Source organism: Chlamydotis macqueenii, chromosome 2 (genome assembly GCF_036417535.1).
Source record: "Chlamydotis macqueenii isolate bChlMac1 chromosome 2, bChlMac1.mat, whole genome shotgun sequence".
Taxonomy (NCBI): Eukaryota; Metazoa; Chordata; class Aves; order Otidiformes; family Otididae; genus Chlamydotis; species Chlamydotis macqueenii.
The window spans coordinates 127,055,703-127,072,596 of record NC_141557.1 but is presented as its reverse complement, the minus strand read 5'-3'; the positions used below and the strand labels follow the sequence as shown (position 1 = coordinate 127,072,596).

General features: G+C 37.1%; 1 protein-coding gene across 4 annotated transcripts in view; it reads right to left on the bottom strand.

The window, feature by feature from the left end:
- SGK3 (serum/glucocorticoid regulated kinase family member 3) overlaps window positions 1-16,894 on the bottom strand; it is a 46,528-nt gene that overhangs the window by 14,107 nt on the left and 15,527 nt on the right. For 3 of the 4 annotated variants that reach the window (XM_086740901.1, XM_086740898.1, XM_086740902.1), the window contains exons 2-5: window positions 14,816-15,021; window positions 9,852-9,935; window positions 8,498-8,570; window positions 5,634-5,709 (exon numbers count right to left, since the gene is read on the bottom strand). In XM_086740901.1, the coding sequence (XP_086597027.1) occupies window positions 5,634-5,709; window positions 8,498-8,570; window positions 9,852-9,935; window positions 14,816-14,893 (311 nt within the window). In that variant the 5' untranslated portion in view covers window positions 14,894-15,021. Of the gene's footprint in view, window positions 1-5,633; window positions 5,710-8,497; window positions 8,571-9,851; window positions 9,936-14,815; window positions 15,022-15,597; window positions 15,822-16,894 lie in introns of all 4 variants that reach the window. The other variant, XM_086740900.1, reaches the window with a different exon arrangement.

The following is a 16,894-nucleotide window of genomic DNA, read 5'->3' as shown; positions in this document are numbered from 1 at the left end:
CTTGCAAAACCCTGACATGTTAAAGCGTATGTACTTGAAGACTTCACAAGGAAATGCTCCGCGGAACGGCATTAAAAGGTAAGAGTTAGAAGAAAGAACACTATCCAAAGCATGAGTTCTAACTGGCTAGCAGCCACCAGGAAACCAACTTTCTTTCAAAAGACTAAAGAGTTTTAAATCATTTTTAGTTTTCCAAAATTAATGAAACAGTCCAACACAATATAGAATGAAATACATAGACTGTATCCCATAGAGAGATTCATGTCCCAAGAGGTACAGAGTAGTAACATTCCTGTTCCCATTCGCTTTAAAGCGGAAGATGGTGATTTTGTATTCAGAATGCATTCCAGCCGGGCACCGACAAGACAACGTTAAGAAATCCTTCCAGTCAGCCGCAGGACACAAACGTTATCCTTCAGGAACCAGCAAGAGAGACTACAAGCTTCCCACAGTACCTAAGGAGATGCATTTTAACTTCAGCGTTGATTTCTAGCTTGTGTCTTGCTGGGGCTGGGGAAGGAAGACTGGGAGAAAGGAGGGAAAGTAAGAGAATTCTGAGAACCCGCTCCTAAGAAGCAAGGCTTACCCAACAGCCAGTTCAAAAGAACGTAATGTCTTTCTTAACCACAGCACAGTGAGTGAGTAAAGAATAATGTAATACAAGTGAGGCAAAATTAATTCCTAAAAGAAGTATCACATATAGTCTGTATACCCCTCAAAGAGATAACATGAATCTTTCAAGGTCTTTCAGTTCACTAAAAGGCAGCCTGCTTATCAAGGAAGAAATCTTACCTAAATTTCACAGATGAAGTTCTTTGGGAAGGTCTCAGGGCAGACCCTGATAGGAAACTCTGCATGAGCCGATCAGTTCAAGAAAAGTACTTACTGGAGCTGCTCTTTTATCTTATCCCTGGCACATATAAAATAGGGTAGTTTTATATAAAAAGCAGATACACTTGTTTTGCTATTTTCAGTTCACTTCACCCTCCACACTTCTGTAAAGTGAGGATCAGAAGTAAGAGATGAGCTGTTTCTGACATTTCTCCATCTCCTCTATTTCCTGTTAGCATTACGGAACCTAATTCACATCCTTTTCTTTCTGAGGCTCCCAGTCTCCATCGCTCACATTCTGTATTCCTAAACTCTCTTTGAAGTCTGTTTCAGTTACCATCAGCCTTTCAAGTTTGAAGTACAGCAACAAGACCGTTCATACAGTTTCCTGCTATAATTTCATTTTAATTCTCCCCATCTTATATCAACTCTGAATTTTGATCTATTTCAGGGACTGTCTGATATCCTGAGTCTCAGGAAGACAAAAATCACTGTGGTTTGAATATTCTAATAATACTGACTCATGATACAACAATTTAAGTTTCAGAATCTTTGGATATCATAAAATCAAGATTAAAAAGTTATGGTTAATGCTTTTCACTAGACAGAGCAACAAAACCAGGCCTTAATTACCTTTCAGCATTAATTACTCTGGACAACTGGCTAATTAAATAGAGCATGTTGCAATACATCTCAAATAGTTACTATAGTAACTTGTCCATGACTGAATTCACAGCAGGAAAAACAAACAAACAAACAAAAAAAAAACCAAAAAAACAACCCACCAAAACATTCACACTAAAAGCATGCTGTACAGTTGCAGGGTATTCAACAGTCTTCGCAATACATGTCAGACAGAAGCATAACTAATCAATATTACATTGTTCACATTTGTACATTTAGAAGCACTGCAAAGAAGTAGTGATTAAAAATAAAAAGTTTAATGCACCGATTGCTTAGGCAAGATAGCAGCATGTTATGCAAAATGGTATATAGATTGGTAGAACTTTGGTGCTGTATTAGCTCACATGTATTAACTCAATGTGTATTTTAAAATATACTGAACTATTCCTAAACTAATCTCACATATCCAACTAAAAGGATCAAGGTAACAGCTTAAAAAGGCATGCTTGATACACTTTGTACACAGACTACCAGCAAAAGTTGGTTTTGTCTGGATTTTTATAATTGACTCTATAAATCTAGTTTACGGATTATCTCTGAAACCCACAAAGGGATGCTAAGCTCTGCTTAAGCACTGTTTCTTGTGTGATACTCATTCTGCATTAGCCTTCCTGCAGGAACACATGAAGCCACACAAAAAATTTTGGACACATCCATAAATATGAACAAGCCCAAAAAGTTATACAAATTCTCAAGCAAAATGGTAAAATCGCCAGTGACAGAATCTTAACATTTAAGACACACTTCTTTTAAATAATAGTGCCCAGCTCCTCTCTCTTCTCCAGGCACCTTTCTAAAAAACAGCCAAACAGCAAAACTAAAACACTGCCAGTAAGATTTTTTTTTAAAGAGCACAACTAATGTAACGCAAGATTCGCTTTCCCCAGCGTGGATTGCAGGATCTTACAATCCAGGGGTTTCATATTCATTTTTATATTAATCAGACTTTGAAACCAGAAAAATCTAGTCACTCTGATTTTCTTTTAGGGAACAAATGCAGAACCCTCCTTCTCACTTAAAGAACTGATAACTCATTTCCCCAGAGAGGCTGCATGGTATTGTTATCCTTGAGTTCTTTAAGTGTCATGCAAATATTCTCCTTTTCATCAAAGAGCTACTTTGGACTATTTAAAAATAACTGTATTACATTTTTAATGCATCCTCTATTACACATTTGGATTAAATCAGATTTTTTTGGCCATATTCTGATAGACAATTAAATGCATTATAGTGAAGACCTACACTTGAGGGAGTGAGGAGCCCGATTTGAATAATTGCTCAGTGATTTAGAGAGCCTCACAGTGTTCACAAGTAACAAACTCCCAGCTCCTATTCAATCAGCAGGAGGAATGTATTATCAGATCTCTGTCCCTTCCGACATTTTTTTTTTTTTGCAACATCTGCATACTATCCATGAGAGCAAGTTCGCTATCAAATACAGTCAGCTGAGTAAATGGAACTTGAAGCTAGTCCACTTAATTCCCAATTCAGTCTAAGCCAATGATCCATATCACCCTGTATTCCACCTGACAGTGACTGCAGGAAAATCCTTATCAACCATTACAGGGTCTCTCTAATCACTCTGACACACTTTGGGTTTTTGTTTTGGTTTATTATTGAGCAGAAAAGTTTGACTTGATACAATATTCAACGAATATGTCAGACCCAAGAACAAAATCCACTGAAGGGTGGGGGGAGGTAAAAAAACAAAACAAACAAACAAAAAAACCAAAACAAAACAAAAAAAACACTAAAGAAAACCAAACCACAACCAAAAAATCCCAAACACCCACCCAAAAAACCACACACAGTGCTGCATGTTTCAGATAATAATGTAAATATTACCATCTTGGACACACTGAATCTGACATCTGTGCTTTTCAATTCAGATGTTCAGGTGCCTTTCCTTCCAGAAAGGAGGACATAATCATAATCATGAATCCTTAAGCTTTCAGTGAAACAGTTTTCCTAGGCAGGACTTAAAATAAACGACATCCTGATACTGGTTTTAATGCACCTTCCATTCAGTGGAAGGTGGACTTCCTTGAAGTTCTGTGAGAATGCACAACACCCTAAGTCCTCCTTGCACATTAATAACGTCACATAAATATTTTATCTAATATAAAATTTAATTAGCACATTAAAGCAAAACAGTCTAAGAAGACAAGAATGTGGACTCTGCAAAGACTCAAGTCACCACATATTCCTTGAGTAGTTTCTAGAAGATTTTACAAAAAAAAACCAAAAAAAAAACCCAACCAAAGTTATAAAATTTTTGTATTTCTTCACTAATAACACTGATTGGCACACAGAAAAGGTGACGGATTCTGTAATTATGAATAGAATTTGTTACAGTGGAGCACTGCAAAAAGTAAAAGCTCACTCGAGAAAAACAAAGTACCTTGCAATTATTAAAACAACACAGAAATTACTATAAAAATAAATGCTTTTGCACTGAATTGCGAGTTAAAGGCTTATTTTTTCTCCCACATAAATCACTGTGACCTTAAGAGTGGGGAGGAGGAGAACAGCAAAGACAAACTTCAGTCTCTATTTTGTTTTTCCTGTAGAACTATGCCTAATAAGCTTTTTATTTAACACACTTTCAAAGCACCAAAATACATTAGAAGACCTATTTCTTAATACTGGTTTAAGATAGCCTGTCTGATCCACTAAAACTAAGTTCCGTGTTAAAGAACACAGAGTCAGTCATAGATGCATTTGAGAGTAAAACAATTTTAAAAGCTCCCAAAAATTTAAGAAGGCAAATGGATTTGAGGTTTGGCCTTTTTTTTTTTTTTAAGCATACAATTTCATGATGTGCATTAAAAAAAAAAGTACAATTTTACAATTTTTTTTTTGAGAACAAATAGAGTATGTTTTGAGACAAAATATTTGGTACTTGAACATACTGACAACCAAATAGGGGAGGGGATTACACTAAATAAAACCAATGTCCTTTCCTAATGTAACAAAACAGATTAGCTTTCAATAATTAGTTAAAGTGCTTTCTATTCTTTCCCAGAGGAGAACATGACTACGACCATGAACCTCACAGTTTATGTTCTTATGGAAAACTATTCCCCATAAAGATTTTGTTTTGAAGTTTTTACCACTTATCACAAGGAAGTATATATAAAATGTTTCTTTTTTTCTGAAAAAGAAAGGAAGTACATATTTCAAGTTAATAGGACATTAAATAGCTCATTTGTTGGGAAAAAAAAAATAGTAATCTGACTGCACACTGCAAACTGCAGCAATATTCTGTTAGAGATTTTTCTTCCCCTTTGTGGGAAACAGACAGTTTCACAGGTTGTACAGATAGGCTAATTAAACAAAGCATACATATTAAAGACATTTACTCAACACTAAAGCCAAACATAAATCTTTACCATTTTACTAGTTCAAGCAACATAGAAAGCTGCATGGATTTAGTTTAAATTGATTTAAACTGAAAGAAAAATGCCGTTTAGCCCCAAGATCAGTTCACACACAGAAGCGCTATCTTCCAGATTGAACTGGAGCTGACTGTAGTGTATCACCATCTCCCATGCATCACTGTCCAACCGATGGAGGTTAACACACCTGTAGTTTATGTGCAAGCTTATTCCTATGCTTTAGGCAGGTCAGCTTGGCTACCCCAAACCACTTATGCACATTGATTAAGCTACTTGGTTAACATGCTTAAAACAAGTTCTGGAGTTCACATATGAACTGCTCTAACGGAAAGATGCAGGCAGTGACTTACTGCCAGAAGGACAATGTAGTAGCAAGTAACAGCCGAGTTTTCAAGCAGTAAAGCTATTGGCAAAACAAACACCTGTCCTAAAGCAAGAGAGTTTACACTGGAATCTGTGCCTCTCAAACTAAAATCAGGTATTTGCCTGCAAGTTTATTTGTAGATCAGTTTTCTGAAAACAAAGACTTTTTTTTTCTATTCACCAGCCTGTAGATTTTTCCCAAAGGAATGAATGGCAATATTAAAGTTATTTATTATACTTAAGGGCACTGCACAGGTAGAATACATTTCCTGGTTTAAAGTACTTAATTTGCAATCTCATATTTGATTTCTCATGTCTTTTAAATAGTCCATAAAAAACAGAAATCAAACTACTTACTGGCTGCATAGCTCTGGTTGTCTAACTAAATTCTGAATGAATTCATTCAGTCCTGCTCTTCTCTGTTTAATGAAATCTGGAAAAAACATAGATTGATTTATTAGAATGATCAGTCACCTTCTGAAAAAGACTTATTTAGGACTTGAACAGCAGTTAAAAAGAGATTGGTTCACAATTGGTTCAGAACAGGACTGATTCTATATATGAAAAACATAAGCTTAAAACATTCAAGTGAGGTGAGAGAACAAATGTCAGTTTCTCTGCAACACTGCACCTGAAAATGTAAAAAGTCAGGTGGATTAAAAGTGCACTAAAGTGCTTCAAGAAGAGCATGTAACCACAGCAGGCTGACCTGTGCAGCCTTTGTTGCATGGGTGAGCCCTTGAGGACTGGATTCTGCTCAGAAGAAAGCCACAGGCAAAACCTGACATCAGTTGCACAAGTCAAGTTTTCACATGAACAGTCCACCAAGCTGCATATTTCCATAATATATGTATGGCAATGGGGAAATTGCATAATTCATCCAGCCAGCAGGCACTCAGATGTAACCACTGAAGATAACTAAATAAAACAACTTCTTTTTTTCCTGTTTTGGACTTAATCTCTAACGCAAGAAAAGGAAAAAATCCTCAGAATCTCCACCCTGATTCAAAACTTAAAACATGTAACTTTTCTTAGCAATATGGAAAGATACATAAGGGACTTGAACTAGAGAAAAAGGGCTCTAACATTAAATAAAAGTTTTAAACAGAATAATCTTGTATTTTATTACTCATATAAAAAAATATTTAACTTCTGTATTAACTTTTAAGGTGTTCCAATGACTCTATCACATACAGATTACTGATAGCTATTAAAATTTTCAGTGAAAATTATATTTCAATTAAAAGCTATATTTCAAATATTAAGAAAAATGATCATATTGTTTCAGAGTTATAACCCCTAAACCTTTGTTAGGTTATTTAATAATCTCAAAATTACTGACATAAACAGGAAGATAAATATGCATAAAGATGTTACGGGAGTCACCAACACCAGCAGTTTCAGTACAGTGGATGTTCAATGCAATCAGACACGCTAAGCCTACAGAGCTATCCCTGTTGTCGAAGATAAAACACCTGCATGGTGTCAGCTCAAATGTATTCTGTAATTTTCGAGTTCTATATTCTGACTGGTTTCTATGATTTCCCTCTGCCTCATTTTTGAAGGTAAAACAAGATGAATTTTGAAATAATCTGAGTGACAATAAAAATGGAGCGTTTCGATGACAATATATGTTATGATAGTATTTCTGATAGCCTTTGGAAAAAGGGATATGCAAGTTTCACTCTACTGCACTTGTGACTCCAATGCAATAGTACAATGCTGCATATCCAAGCACAGATTAACACAATCAAAGCACCTTTTCACCACTTGTAAAATATGTGACTTATTTCAGAAGTCAGTAGAAACATTACATCAAAGCTTCAATAAATCAGTGTTAGATAAAGAATTATTTAAATTAGCATCATAGCTTCGTCTCCACCCTGCCCCCAGCAAGAAACATCTTGAGAACTATTTAGTTTCTCATGCTTCGAGGATTTCAAGCATAGTTCATGGAAATTTAAAACAAGTCTGAGGACTCTGGTTTGCATCAATAGTTTTAATAAAGCTTTAGGGGTTCCCCCCCATTTAAACTCCAGTTTCCCAAATCTGACTCTAAGATATTCATCCACCTGTACATTCAGCTCTACAATAGACCAGACTAGGTCTTCAGCCAGCTCTGAAAACTCCAAGGTCAGAGAAAAGGTAAGTAACCAAAGCAAAACAAGAAGTCCCTGTAGACACAATACACATAGAACTTCTGGCAATCATTTACATCTTCATCAGGAGAGGCTATCAGAGCTTGGATATTTGTATTTGATTATTTTAATAAAAATTAAAGGGGAGTTTCACGTCAGGATCCTGATGATTAACTGTAACTGCCAAAAATTAATATGTTTGAAAGAATTCTAAAAAACTAAAGCAACACATCCCAAGAAGTTCACTTTGGATCCATTTGTTCTTCAGGAAATGAGAAAATGAAATGCTTGAAACAGGTGCAGGACACACACAGTCTGATAACATCACCAAGCCAGGGGAGGCTGAAAGGTTCCCAAATACCATTAGGAAAATCCTCAAGTAAAAACGGCCTGAATGAAGAGTATAAATACATAGAGCAAAAGCCTGGCCTTCTCCTCCTCCTTTTTATTTATTCACCGGTGGTGCCACCTAGGTTAATTAAATGCACTTTACAAGTGATTTTCCATTAGTATTTTGATGTGGGAAGAGCAAGCTTAATTGGGACCTATCACTGCTAACTGAATCACATCATATCCACATCAGACAAGCTTCTCTAAATTGAACAACAACAGGAAGAGGTTCATTTTTATCTCAGCTGTACAAGGAAGCACATTTGGATACAGAGAGTTCAAAAGCCTTCAAAGATAAATCCTTTTGTTATTTCATTTTTCAGAGCAGGGAAATAAAATGTCACACAAAGAAGTTAAAAATTTACTAGGCCTATGTTTAGAAGAGTTTGAGGTTTGGCTTTTGCTTTTACAGAAGAGAGATTACACCCGACAATTCAAAATCTCTCACAATCCTGAATACCGGAGGAGCTATATAGCCTTTGGCACAAGAAAGGCACTGGGCCACTAAGCCACACTTTATTTAAGATCACAAGGTAGAACACCTACCTATTGACTGACGCATGACTAAACTTCGGTTTAGTCACTGTTTTGAGGACTAGTGTAAAACTCATCTAAGATAGCTTCCTGTAGGTTGGAATAGAACAATTTTAATATGAAGCAACTGACAAAATGAGTAACAAGATGATAACTTACCAGGATCAAAATTATCTCCAAATATTCTCTTAGCTGGAATCTTCAGGTTCATGGTGGGAAATTGCTTCTTTAGCTGAAAACAAAACACATACAATTGGATTGCGCTTAGACATCAAAGTACCTAGAAATAATTGTATTTTGTTTCTTTTCTGCTGAACAGTTTGAACATCTGATTATTAGTAATTCTGGTCCCCTCTGCCATCTTCTCTACTCATACACTTGGGAAAAAAAAAACCAACAAACAAACCCCAAATAGTCTGTAGTCAGCTTGTTTGCACCAGTCATACTCTCAAATTCAAAAGCTTTCACTTTAGAAAGCTATAGACTATTGCAGCTATCTTCCGCAATATTGCCAAAATTATTTTCCACTTGCCGCAGATTAAAAAAGTAGGCTAGAATTTCAATTTTGGTTTTATTCTACTCTTTACTTTCCTCCTCCATCAATTCTCTGTCTCTCTTGGGTTTGGTTTTTTTTTTCTTGCTTGCATAGCGGTGTGTGCATGAGGTTTAAGATGGGTTAGGGATACCAGCCTCTGGGTTTTGCCCAAATAACATTCGTAAAGCTTTAGATCTACCTCTAAGTTAAAATTGTAAATACATTATTAGACTGTTTTACAATGCAGGAAGGGAACTAGAGGCACAGATAAGCAGCTGGTAATCTTCTCTTATGGGGATCACAGAGAAATTATTTCTCCTTTTGTCAAAGCAAAAATTGTGGGCTCTAAACATGAAGAACTGGAGAAAAGTATGGACACAGGACACATAACAGACTGCACATCTGAGCAAGTATTTGCACTGCTTGCCCACTATGAAGAAGGGGCAAAATCCTCTTCTAGCAGCAAACGCAAGAAAGCCATACTTAGCAACTGAAGAAGCCTATTTTGTTTGGACCACTGCCACAAAACTGGGCTGTGAAACTGCAGGTAGCAATTGCCATGACTGACTGACCAGAAAGTTTATATTAAGAAACAAGCATTTGTTCAATGCTTTCAGTACTTCAAAATAAAACACTGAACAGAAATGTATCTATCTAGATATTTTAAGTTTTGCAGTGATTTTTACCATCATGAACAAACACACATTTCAGATGTTTTGACAACCAGTAAACTGGAAGTTTCTCTCATTACACTATGATCCGAAGCAACAATAAGAAAGAGTGACAAATAAGTAGTTATTGAGTTTGAAACTCTAACTAACTAAAGTGTAAAAAAACCCATCCTGTCATTTTCTTTATAACAAGCTCCTATGGTTATTGGCTGCTGACTCAAAATCCTCAGTGAAGGAATTAACTCAAACCATGACACTGCAAGTAAGTGCTACTCTGCCATGATTTCATAGCTTGCCTTTTGCTTACCGTATTGTAGAGTTTGTCAAACTCTGCATACCGTCTGAAGACAAACCATTCATTTCTGCCAACCGAGACCAACACTTTGTAAACCTGTAGTAACAAAGAAAGTTATTGCCAACAGCAAAGTTTAATAAAACCTCGCAGGTTTAATCCTGTGGTGAAAACAAGGCCAGGTTGTTAAATGTGTTGTGTAAACATACTTGTTAAGGTATGTATTTCTTACAGCTAAGTCATACAGACATCAATACAAATAATTAAAAGGACAATTAGGAGAGTATGGTATTTTACAGAAATAAGTTTTTGCTTACCTAGTGTTTAAAAACAACACCAAAGCTGATTTAGTGGAGTTTCACAAATTAGTTCATATCCAACAAGAACATCTGACCATCAGGTAACAGTCTATATACATAGTCTATGAAAATTTGCTATGAAATTTGTTAACAACTTGATAATCTATAACACAAGAGTAATATTAAGAAATAAACGCATTTAAATACTGAAGATTGCCTTCACTAAAACCTAAAGAAAAAGTACATATGGAAGGCACTTACAAAGACAACTTTCCTTGCAACATCTTGAATACATATTATAGTCTGGATCCTGGCAGATGGTTGAGGACTTAAGACACAACTGCTCAGGGAGGGAAAAAATGCTGCTGCGGCTGAAATACAGCACAGGTTGCATAACACACAGCACTGGGATCAAGGGGGGCGTAGCTGCAACCTGCTGCACAGTTCTGGCCACGCAAATTCTATGGCAGTAACTAGACAGATTGTCAGTCCCTGGCTTCATAAATCTGGTTGACAGTTGAGCGTCCAGCAGGCTTCTCCTGTCTCTTATGCAACTAGCTGACCTCCCTTCTGTACCTTTTGGGGCTTCCAGAAGGAGCCTGGCTATTCCTTCGAGGGAGAGGACAGGCACAGCAAGGAAATGAGTGCAGAAGGATGATAATTCCTGAGGTAGAAAACTGGACCAATGTCCCAATCTCCCTTCTGTCCTGCAACAGCAGCTCACCTCTCTCACTCCCTCAGTGGAAGCGGCAGCCACCACCATCAGTTCCTTCACCTGAGATTTGCATTCCTGCTACATTAACTGCTCAAAAAAGCTGCTCTCAGCCTTCCCTAGGGAACACAAGAGGCTGGACAGAAGCATGATGCTGATGAGACTCTACTTAGAAAACTAGCTTTCCCTTATACTGCTAAAGAAGTGTTACCACAAAACCTAGCTACACACCTCCTAGAGCCTCCCTAGACTGTAAACAGCAAAAGCTTCAGCTGCAAAGACTTAAGTACTGTCCTCCTGAACTAGGTATCTTATACAACAATCAAGTCCTGCAAATAATGCTCAAAAACTCAACCTCTTGACTCCTCATGACTCCATGGCAGACTAATGCCAACAAGCTTTAAAAGCAGGCCATGGACAACTTCTTAAATTAGCAGGGCAAAACGCATAGACTGCGAAGCGCACAGGCGAGCATAACTTAGCATACAAGATGATATTCACCTCCTTGGCAACCTGAAAATTAAAACAGTTTTGTTCTCGGAGTAGCAAACTGTAGAACAACGATATGCAATATCTGTTTCTAGAAAGGCAAGGGGAGGGGAAGAATCTAGCCTTATTTAAACAATAACCTTTTCAAATCTAAACCAAAACTAGTCTTTGAAAACTCCTAAAAAAAGAGAAGATGCATTCATACCTTGTAACATGTGGTTAAACAATGCAAAGCTTTGAGAAAGTAAAAAGGAAGAAAAACAAACTATTCCTGAAAACATCACCAATCATCACCTTAAACTATCTTCCCAGACACAGATAGGATCAGATCTGGCTATTTCTGGATGTGACAGATTCCTTCACAAAAAGTCACTGACATTAAAAGGCTTCAACTCTGTTTTGGTAGCTCATGATCCTGGATTAAATATTCAATTTGTATTAAACAAAGATAAGTAAAAAGGCAGGCTGTTTTCCAATTTCAGGAGGGTAAGTACTGAGAAAGTAAGGAAATTATTTAATAAATGTCAACAAAATAAAACAACAACTCCACAATTTCCACAGGGCTTAAGATTAGTATTATATATCACAGGTCTGAGACAGACTTTCCAGATTTAATCAGACAAAGAGTACCCTTGAAAGAGATTTCTCAATAAGCCTATATATGATGAGGGCGTGGAGGGAGACAAGAGAACAGATCAGAAGATAAAATTAAGCCTCAGATATCAGACAGCATAGGGATAAAAGCGAGAAAACCAAAACAATGCTATATGGCAAAACAAACAAAAGAAAGTGGCCTACTATGCAGCAAGGACAGAACAGCAATTAATATAGCCCAAACATGGTCCAAAACAGGCATGTATTTTGCTCTTTTTATGAAGAAAGTGAATGCTGAATCTTCAGAAAAAGGCAGGACAGTGAACAAGAGTGGATACACATAGACGCTGGTTACCACAAATTAAGTGGAAGCAAAAAAGCTTCCCTGGCAGAATGCCCGAAGAATTAAAACATTAAATTGTTAGTCAATAAAAAAAAATATTGGTAGTAAATATATCAAATATATGCAGTACTTAAATTAAATATTCAATAAAAGGTTGTTTTTGTTATGATAATTCTCAGGAAGAATGAACAGTTAATTTCCAAACACAAAATCTGTAAAATTGACAAACTTGACTTATTTATCAGGATGAAGACTGAATAGAGACATGATTGTTTTTTAAAATGCTCTATCAGGGTAAGTGTGAGGGGGAAAAAGAATGGCTACTAAAAGCAAAGTTGCACATACTTGTCTTGTTTCTTGTGAGCCAGTGTAAGGTTTAAATTGGAATTCATAGTTTCTATTCAGACCATTAAGACCACTGGTGAAACACTGGAACAGGTTGCCCAGAGAGGTGGTGGATGCCCCATCCCTGGAAACATTCAAGGCCAGGTTGGATGAGGCTCTGAGCAACCTGATCTGGTTGGAGATGTCCCTCCTCCTTCAGGGGGGTTGGACTAGATGGCCTTTGAAGGTCCCTTTCAACCCTAACTATTCTGTGATCAAGATTCTAGAATAGTCTCAGAAGCAGTAGATATACTATAAGTGACAGTAAGGTGAAGATTATACAAACAGTCACTCGAAGTCTTTCCTAGCCTTTATCACTTTAACCTCTCCTTTCACCCTAAGGCTCCTCATGCTCTTTACTGAAGTGGCTCTAACACTGCCATGAGAAACAGACAGCTATATCTACCAGAAATTTGTTAAGAACTAAGTGTTTCCCCCCACACCCCTCTCCCAGTCCATTCCAAAAGCAGTACTGATGAGCTCCAGACATTACAACACAGCTACAAAAGAGGAGACACAGTAAAAGCACTGACAGATATACGCTGGAATTCACAGTTCCTACCGTGAAGTTTAGTATGACCCTCACTTCTGTTATCAAATCCTAAAATATATGCGACAATACTCAAAAGCTTGGTTGTGAAAAGCAGTTCTTGTCAAGTTGCTGATTATCTCTTGATGCAGAAAGCAGAAGCTGCCAAGACAAAGCATACATCCACACAGCACAAGCTGGATTGGACTCCTTTCTCTCCCTCCCCTACCCTCCCACCCCCCCACCCCTCCTAATTTCTGAAGTTTCCTCCTCTTGCTTGTACAGATTTCTAAATGGCATGCCCAAAGACAGTGCCTTTAAGTTGCTAAGGTTGTCACACAGATCTTTAGGTAAAATGACCTGGAAATCACAACACTAGTATGTTCCACAAATGTACCACACGGGCATATTTTAAACAGCCGGACTGTCAGCACTGAGGCAATAAAATAAACCTGTTTTGCTCAAGTTTAGACTTTTATGAAGCTTTTTCTGCTCATTTGAGTTTCACTTGCATGCAGTAATTTCAAGTATTAGTAAAGTTCTCTTTTGCTTGTTCCCTCTACCAGCACGCTCCTTTCCCATATCAGATCTTGATATACTTGTAGAATCAAACAACATTTTTCTTCTCTGAGCAAGGGAGGTGAAGAGGAAAGATAGATGCATAACTCAAAGTAAATCTTTGCTTTCTTGTATTCTTCAGACAGCAATTCAGTCTAAGGGTGTTTGCATTCCACATCTGAAGTGTGACTAATTCACTCAGGGGAAAAGAAAAAAAAAAAAAAAAAAGCTTAGAGGAAGTTGCACAAGAGCAATGAAATAGTTTAAGCTTGTTAAAGGAAGTACTATGATGTTGTCTTTGTATAGTGGCATACATACAAGCAAACCAAAAATCCACACCACACTATTTTTCAGTATGCAATGCAAATTTTCCCTACAGAACGAGAAGACTTTAATTCCAGAAAGCAATTCTAATTGGGAGGCCAAAAAATGAAGAAGGAGGGGAGTGACAAGGAGTGGAAATGAGAACAGGATAGGAAAAAACTCATAGGCATTAGAATCAGAAAACAGGAAGGAAGACAGAAAAAAGGACTTCAAAAATTTGATTTTACTTTTCCTTTTAACACAAATTTTTAAGTGTATAACAGGGTATCTATGGAAAAATGAGCCATTAAAAACAACCAAAAAGCCAAAAGAAAACAAGTAAACAACAAAAACTAAAACCACACTATACTCCTTTACAAAATAAATGTTTTCCTGAAAAATCATGTAGGATGCCAAATCTTAATCTGATTTGGTACCAAAATGTTATCCCTGCATTTGGACACTTATGTATTTTAGACGATAAAATGCTGCTATTTAGGGATAAAAATACCGTAAATTTGTAATGCCAAATTCTTTTTGCAGAAAGCACCACAGTTAAGCACTGCAAAACATTCACAACTTCTCACACCGGAATATGGCCAGTACTCACTGTCTGAGTAGTGAGAAGTGAAAGGATTTCCATAAACCTGTTGAAAATAATACCAAGCTTAGTAGTAAAAAAAAAAAAAAAAAAAAAAAGAACGAACCACTTTTACTCACTAACAGCCTATGCATTTGCCTACAGCACTTACACTCTTACATACTTACAGTAAATCTTTTTTTCTTCTCTCTGTGTTCATCAGAGCTGGGAATGCTAACACTTGGGCAGCTTTCTTTGAGATCCATTGTATGTGTTCTTTTGACAAATTTGCCACAGGAGCCTGCTTCGGGTGTTGCAAGCAGAAGATATCTTCAACGGTATTGATCCAAGATACGCAGCTTTTCTTGAGAAAATGTGAATTCCATCATGTAATCTTAAAGTGAACATAAAAGGAAAATTAAGTACAGGAACACGTAACTCGCAGTGTTAAAACCTGTGTGACAAGAACTTTTCCTGGCAGGAAATGCACTTTACTATGCACATGTACAGCCATAATCATTACGATTTTGTAAACTGTTTCATGCTTGTGGTCCTTTGTTGTTTCACTGAAATCACTCATGTTCTCCAAGGACATAAGTGCACCCCCAAGTTGTGTAGACAAACTGGAAACAGATTTGGGCTCGCTACAGACAATACTTTGAAGGAACAAAGATGGAGCATGGAGAAATAATTAAAGATTATAATCTGGTATCAGACATCTGAGAAAAGCCACTAACATGTACATTTAGAACAGTTTATTTCAAAAACAAAAGATTTCAACTGCATGAGTCTGTACCAGAAGGCATTTCAGATTTGTCAGAACATGAAGAGTGTACTTAATTATTGCATCAGAGATGAAAGACAACATGAGAAAAAAAAAATTTTTCATGTGAATTTTAGAGAGGGACACAGGTCATGTCTGTCTGAATATTTACCTTCTCTGCCCCCTTCTCCCCTATACTTTACATACTTTGTGTTTAGCAGAACAGTAAGGTCGTCCGTTCCCTTCAGTTAGCTTCCTTGCAGAACTTGAGAAGGGTGGAAGACGAGAGAGCACAAAGCCATCAAAAAGACAGAGAGTTTAGTATTAACTAGATGCCTCTTCACTCCCGAGGGACAGTATTCTCCACACTTGCCTTGAGCACGAGCCAATTGTTTACTGGTCCCCACTGCAAACAGGAAGTTCAGCACTCTCTAAGAGCAAAAAAAATTAATGCTATGTAGCTACAACTCTGTTCAGGCCTGCACAGCCATCTGAAGTGATTCAGTGAACGTAGCTCAGCTTTTAGAACAGTGTGTCTGACCAACGTGAAAAAAATTTCTTAGAAAGAGGAGACCTCATTTGTCTCCAAAACACCTAGAGGAAAAAGAGGGAACAAACATTTAACTCCCTATTTTCTTAAAACAGAGAAGTATAAAAGTGAACTGTGTATTTCAGATAATAAATTTCCAAAAAGTACAAACTAATCCAATGCAATTCTGCTATTAGAGAGACACCCATATTTATGTTGGTACGAAGGCCAATGTCCCTGGAATCCAGTGAAAAGATTTGTTCTTGATATTCGACTAGTCTCAAGTTAGTCAGTTGACTATTTTTCTTGTTCTCAAAAGTCAGATCATCTCTTTGGTTCAAACTTCATGTTATTATTCCTCCTGTAGCCATTTAAAATGAAGTAATTTCTAAAGACCTATCTGGTGGCTTTAAACAAAAAGGAGTGTTTGAAACCACTGTAATCACAGCTAAGTGATAGATCATCCATACTCCAACATATTTAGAGGATTATTTTCAGTTATATCTGCATTTACCTTAATGTGATTGCTCCCTACTTCACTGATTAGGTAATTATACAGTTGAGCAGGGTTAAGCTTCCCCTCACCTTTATTTGACTATAACACAGCTCATCCAAGCCAGCTGCACAGACTTTGAGTTTCAAATTGGTTTATCTTCTCCTTTGGCAAGCCTCTGTTAAAAGCTTCATTATTAAAAGGGCACAGCTCCCATTTTCCACAATTTTACACCAGCATGGGATTAAGACTGTTCTTCACCCACTGCCACACTAAAATTAACATCTGTGCTCTTCTCCATCATAAGAGGTCCACTAAAATATTCAATTGGCACCACTTTCAGCCAGTGTTTCACTAAGCTTAGACTTTACTAAGCACTTATGTCAATCTTTAGCCACTCCAGTACCAGGAACTGAGCACAAGTCCCTGTGTTTATCTATCTTCCTGCTCATCACAGAAAAAAAACAAGTAAAGCTTTAAAA